General features: G+C 54.2%; 1 protein-coding gene and 1 pseudogene across 1 annotated transcript; one reads left to right on the top strand and one right to left on the bottom strand.

Moving 5' to 3' along the window:
- LOC101992109 overlaps window positions 1-1,722 on the bottom strand; it is a 12,088-nt pseudogene extending 10,366 nt beyond the window's left edge.
- Window positions 1,721-3,541, top strand: Lgals7 (galectin 7). Its single transcript, XM_005371305.1, has 4 exons — window positions 1,721-1,735; window positions 2,073-2,161; window positions 2,761-2,962; window positions 3,428-3,541. The coding sequence occupies exons 1-4, from the start codon at window positions 1,721-1,723 to the stop codon at window positions 3,539-3,541; spliced, it is 420 nt and encodes a 139-aa protein (XP_005371362.1).
- Window positions 3,542-6,327: the final 2,786 nt, after the last annotated feature.

The raw sequence follows: 6,327 nt of genomic DNA, 5'->3' as shown, positions 1-6,327 counted from the left end.
GAGCTCGATATATATGTAGAACAGGCTGGTCTCTAACTCCTAGAGATCTACCTGCTTCTGCCTCCCAGGTGCTGAGATGGGGGCGTTTGCCACCAAGCCCGGCAGTTGCTGTTTTTTGAGACAGTGGTGTGCAGTCCTGGCTTCAAACTCAGTGTGAAGTCAGGGATGACCTTGAGCTGATTCTCCTGCCTCCACCTCCAAGTGCTGATTTCCAGGTGTGGGTCATCACGCCCAGCTCAAGCCTGTTTTCTCCTACACAAAAAGAGGGGTGCTGTTCCCTAGCACTGCAGTTCCCCACTTTTTCTCGAATCCTCTGCTCCCTCTCTGGACCTCCACGTGGGAGTCCTTGATGTGTGTTCTAGGGTTGGGAATCTGGATACTGGGACAGAGGAACAGAGAGGAAGCAGTCCCCACCCAGCTTTCTATTCCCAGTATGCATCTGGCCCAGGGCTCTACCACCTGGTGGGTGGGGCAGAGGAGGGGGGGTAGGGATGGGGAAAATCTTCCAGGAAGGCTGCTGGGCTGTTAGGAGTGGTAACTGCTCCGCCCTTCCACCCTCTTTTGCTTGCCTTCTAGAAACTTCCTTTTCCATTCTTTCTGATTTCCCCCACACTTCCTCTAGAGTCCTGAAACCCGGGCTTTTTTTTTTTTTTTTGGTTTTTCGAGACAGGGTTTCTCTGTGGCTTTGGAGCCTGTCCTGGCACTAGCTCTGTAGACCAGGCTGGTCTCGAACTCACAGAGATCCGCCTGCCTCTGCCTCCTGAGTGCTGGGATTAAAGGCGTGCGCCACCATCGCCCGGCGAAACCCGGGCTCTTAACAGTGTCCCAATTGTGTTTCCTTTATCTGGGTGGTGACTGGAGCTGGGACACCCACTAACCCCTATCCTATCTCACCCTAACTGGGTGGGAAGATGGGCTCAGGTCAGAAGTTTCTGCTGGACACTTGAGAGGAAAAGGATAGGGATGGAGACCCAGGGCAGAACCGCAGGGAAGGGGCCACAAAACGCCTGTGGCAGTTTGATCTTTGGGAAAATTGCTCCCTCCAGCTCAGTCCTCTGTATGTTAATATTTTGGGGAGGCTGCTCTCCGTGCGTCCTGGTGGCTTCAGGAATGCTGACACACACATCTGGACACCCAGAGGCCTAGGTAGGGTCACTGCTAAGTGTGCCTTCTTCATTTCACCCTCCACCACCAGGCACTTCCAATGTGCCAGACATAACAACACTCTGGTAACCTCGGCCTGGCATATGACAAGAAGGAATGATGGGTTTCCTGGGGCCCCCAATAAATACCATTGAGCTATTATGTCTGCCAGAGGTAGAGTTGGGCTGGGCCAAGCAGAACAGCCTGGCTCTTGGGAGGAGGGAGCTCCCTCTGGGAAAGAGGTGGTGGCGGTTCTGGCTGATGAGTCTCTCTGGATCCAGAGAAGTCCTGTGCCGGGTGGGGCCGTGGAGGGAGGGGGGTAGAGAGAGAACCTCTCCAGTCTTGGTGCTGAAGGATATCCCTATTCTACAAGCCTAGGAAAGGGGAAGACAGCTGCACCCCCAGTTGCTGTGGGGGCAGGGCAGGAGGAGACTGGCCCAGTCTTAACAGATTTGCCCTTAGGGCCGGGGTCTGTGCCAGGTGTGGGTGTTGGGTGGGAAGGGTGGAGCTGCACCCTTTACTTAAGGTCTCCTCCTGCGGCTCCCGGCCTCATTGCTTCCATATTGCTGCACCAGCCATGTCCGCGAGCCCCGTAAGTGTTCTGAGACTGGGGGAGCTGGGACCGGGGTGGGACAGATCAGGAGGCCTGGCCTTGCTGAAACCTCCTCATCAAAGCCCAAAAATACAGGCACCAAGAGAGCTGAGTGTGGCCTGTCTCTTGGGTCTCACCGGCTGGTCCTGATGGGCCATACCTTGCTGGTTTCCCTCCTTGTAACTGTTCTGTGTCCGTCCCTCTTCATGCTGTCTCTGCCTCTGTAATCTGCACCCCCTCTTGTCTTCGGGCCTTTCCCTGGAGTTCCTAGCTGGAACTGACCCATTTGTTTCTTTGTCTCCCTGGTTCTCATCCCTGCCCCACCCAAATCTTTCAGGCCACCAACCACAAGACCCCTCTGCCTCAGGGCGTCCGCACTGGCACTGTCATGAGAATCCGAGGCGTCGTCCCGGAACAGGCTGGCAGGTAACATCCTGGGCTCCAGGGGAAAGTGTGGGGGCTCTCCTGGCTCAGTGGATCCCTGTTTCTTATAGCCCATATATGGGGTCCCTGGGGCCTTTTCTGTCAAGTGGGGCTTTTGGTTCCGTGTTGCTATCTTAATTTGGATGTATTCACTAATTTTCCTCCAAGACTTCGTGGGTGGGTGCACAGGTCTCCCTAAAAATTTAGGATTCTAGGGCAACCTCAAGAGTCCCTGGTTAGTCCTAGGAGCTCCATGTCCCGTTTCTCAGGAGCCTGAAAATCTGCCTTGGGTCTTGATGCCACCCTGGATGCCCAGGGTACCTGGTCATCAAACCCGTGGTCTACTAAAATTGAGACTTTGGACTTTGTGGGAGAATTGGTAGTCAGGAATAATGGGGTCCATGCTACTGGCCCTGCTCATCTGGGGTGGGATTCCTGTAATATAGGAACAGCAGGCCGTCCATCACACCAGAGCTCCAGGACAGCTCCAGCATCTGGAACTGGATCCTGGCTATAAACACAGGGACTCTGTGTGGGTGTGGGTGTGCCCGGGGACCTGCGCATGGTGGTTGCTGATCTCTGAGGCCTACTGTCCCCGGCAGGTTCCATATAAACCTGCTGTGCAGCGAGGAGCAGGGGGCAGACGCCGCCCTGCACTTTAACCCGAGGCTCGACACGTCCGAGGTTGTCTTCAACACTAAAGAGCAAGGCAAATGGGGCCGCGAGGAGCGGGGCTCCGGCATCCCCTTCCAACGGGGGCAACCCTTTGAAGTGCTCCTCATAGCCACAGAAGACGGCTTCAAGGTACGTCTTTGAAGAAGAATGGGTCAGACCCAGGTCTAGAGCAGAGTACTGAGCTGCAGTGAGGGTGGGGGGGATAGGTCTTGGGGTGCTGAGACAGGGGCCCAGCTCCTGACACAGACACAGACCTGCCCTTAACAGCGACAAGACTGAGTGATCAAGAGCCAAGTGCCCTTGGGATGGGTGTCCTAGCAGGGTGTTGTGAACACAAACCAGCCTCCCTGTTGGTCTGAGACCAACATCTACTATCATCCACACCACCGTCAACTCCCGCTGTAGTAGCAGTGCGCGCTCTAGTGGTCGTGACATCAGCCGCCCACACTTGGGAAACACCTTTGTACTGTACTCATTGTGTCCCATTCAACGGACAACAGACCCTCTGAGGAGAGAGGCTCGCTGCCGTTAGCGTCTTCCAGGGTCGCAGACCGCGATCCGCATCCAGGCCTAACTTCATCTTTCACTCTGCAGGCAGTGGTCGGGGACTGTGAGTACCTCCACTTCAAGCACCGGATGCCACCAGCGAATGTGCGCGTTGTGGAAGTGGGCGGAGACGTGCAGCTGCACTCAGTGAATGTCTTCTGAGCCGAGGGCGGTGGGGTCGTCGGGGAGGCTCGGAGAGAAGGGTTGTGGATGGCGAATAAAGTGTAGCTGTAGTTCCTGGTTGTGTCCGTGTCCTTTATGTATGGCTGAAGAAGCTGAGGCTCAGAGAAAAACATAGTGACCCAGCCGGGCGGTGGTGGCGCATGCCTTTAATCCCAGCCCTTGGGAGGTAAAGGCGAGTGAATCTCTGTGAGTTCGAGGCCAGCCTGGTCTACAAGAGCTAGTTCCAGGACAGGCTCCAAAGCTACAGAGAAACCCTGTCTCGGACAACAAAAAAACCCAAAACATAGTGACCCAAGGTTAAAGGGAGCCCTATCTGAGACGCCCCTCAAGGAGGTAGTTGAGCCAAAGTCCGGCGGGATTTCATTGGGGGAGCCCCCAGGTGGTGAGGGTGGGGTGGGGGGAAGGGTAAAATATAGTGTGGTCTCACACTTGCGCCCATTCTCTTGCCTGGCACTACCACATCAATTACTTTGTAACTATTTTGTAATTTTGTGAGTGTGAGTGTGTATGAGTAAAAAGGGTGTCAGATTCCTTGGAGGTATTGTTACAAGCAGTTGTGAGGGGCCCGACACGGGTCTAATGCAAGAGCATCAAGTGCCTTCTGTACAGCAAGCCGTTGTGTTCCTGCAGCCTTCTGGCATTTGGCGATACCTTTATGTGAAACTGTGTCATCTTTACAAAGGTCACCAAAATGTTTCCTTGTGCAAAAGGAGGAAAGCTGGGCACGGTGGCTCATGCCTGCTATCGCAGTACTCTCTGAGGCTGAGGCAAGGGAATCGCCCTGAGTGGGAGGCAAGCCTGGGATACAGAATGAGATTCTGCCAAAAACACAAATGAAATTAAAAACTCAAAAAAGAGGAGTTTCTCTCTCTTATTTGGGCATGCCAAGCTTTCGGATCCCTGGAGACGCCTGGGCAGGCGGGGGTGGGCATCTCGCTGGGTGGCACCCAGCTGGGCGCCTCACCCAGCGTCGGGACAGGTCGCTACTCGCGCGTCCCCGGGGCAGACGCGGTGCCTCCAGCAGATGATACCCTGGGCTGGGCGGGGCATCACGGGCAGGCCTGGGTCCCCGTCACGGCCGTGCGCGCCCCTTGGACACAGATCCTGTGGTCCTGATCCGACGGTCCCGACCCCCTGCCCTGCCATAAATAAGTGATTTATGGGGACCCGGTGACTAGCGCAGCCTGGGTTGGTTTTTAGGCTCCGTCGGGATGGCACTAGGCGCGGTGTTCCGGAGCCAATACCGCTTCTCACTAGAGACCAAGAAGCCTTCCCCGTGACCTCCACTGTAGGCAGTATGTTGGATCTCCAAGCTACCTTTCTTTCCAGAACTTTCTTCGGAGACACGCCACAGAGGGACATGCCATAGATCTGTGCCCTGACCTAGCACACAAACGACAGTCCCCATCTAGCGGCCGTTGTGCGCCTTGCCACCAGGATCAACGCGAGTGCAGGAAACACGCCCGAATCTCTGTGGCCTCAGTGGGGACCTGGAGGCAGGATCCCCAGGGTCTTGCTCTTCCTCCACCCCAGGCTTTCTGGTCCTGGGACCTCCGGCTGGAGACCCCTCGCCTTGCCCGCTCCCTGACTACCCGAAAGCCGAGCTAAAGACGGGCGCCCTCTAGCGCAGAAAAGAATCCCTGGATACCCCTGAGTCCACCGAAGCAGAGTTCATTCTTTATTTTAAATTATTTGATTTTGGTTTTGTTTGTTTGTTTGTTTGTTTGTTTTGGTTTTTTCGAGACAGGGTTTCTCTGTGGTTTTGGAGCCTGTCCTGGAACTAGCTCTTGTAGACCAGGCTGGTCTCGAACTCACAGAGATCCGCCTGCCTCTGCCTCCCGAGTGCTGGGATTAAAGGCGTGCGCCACCACCGCCCGGCTTGATTTTGGTTTTTTGAGTCAGGGTTTCTCTGTGTAACAGCTCTAGTCGTCCTGAAACTCGCTCTGTAGATTAGACTGGCCTCGAACTCACAGAGATTCACCTACCTCTGCCTTCTGAGTGCTGCGGGTGAGTGTTGCTATATGTGTTGTTCACAGGTGTGTGCAGGCAAGCAGGTCTGAGATTGACGTCAAGAATCTTCTTGGGGCTGGGAGGTGGGACTCACGCCCTTAACCCCAGCACTCGGCTACACAGAGAAACCCAAAATCAAAATCAAAACAAAAAGAATCTTCTATCATTGTTCAGATTATGACTTGAATAGGTCTCAGGAATAAAAAAACCTGCCTGGTCGATCTCTCTGCGGGGAGAGAGGCTAGCCGGCTTCTTCTGGGGATCCTGAATCCATCTGCCTTTTCTAGGAGGCCTGCCAAACATGCCCAGCTTTTATGTGGGTTCTGGAAATCAGGTCTCCGATCCAGCTTCATCACACAGGTGCCTTCCCCCGCCCCCACGCCATCTTCCACAGCCTTCAACGACTGAATTACTATTTATTTATTGTTTTGGAGGCAGGGTCTCATTGTTCCAGGCTGGCCTGGAACTGCTATATAGATCAGTTTGGGCTTGAACTCAGAGATCTACTTGCCTCTGGGTGCCGGAATAAAGGCGTGTGCCACCAACATGAATCAACAAGTTAATTCTTATTTACTTGTGTCCAGAACTTAATTTTAAGTGTTTTGTAAAGATGTCTCCCAAAGAGGCTGCAGGGATGGCTCAGTGGTTAGGAGTTTTTGTTGCTTTTTTTTGGTTTTTGAGACAGGGTTTCTCTGTAGCTTTTGGAGCCTGTCCTGGAACTAGCTCTTGTAGACCAGGCTGGTCTCGAACTCACA

The sequence above is a fragment of the Microtus ochrogaster genome, unplaced genomic scaffold (assembly GCF_000317375.1).
Source record: "Microtus ochrogaster isolate Prairie Vole_2 unplaced genomic scaffold, MicOch1.0 UNK103, whole genome shotgun sequence".
In the NCBI taxonomy this organism is placed as follows: Eukaryota; Metazoa; Chordata; class Mammalia; order Rodentia; family Cricetidae; genus Microtus; species Microtus ochrogaster.
The sequence above is the reverse complement of the archived record's forward strand: the minus strand, read 5'-3'. Positions and strand labels throughout refer to the sequence as shown.

Coding starts and splice junctions, on each gene's coding strand:
- Lgals7 (XM_005371305.1), top strand. Junction 2,162..2,760: donor GTCCCGGAACAGGCTGGCAG/GTAACATCCTGG, acceptor TGTCCCCGGCAG/GTTCCATATAAACCTGCTGT. Junction 2,963..3,427: donor CCACAGAAGACGGCTTCAAG/GTACGTCTTTGA, acceptor TTCACTCTGCAG/GCAGTGGTCGGGGACTGTGA.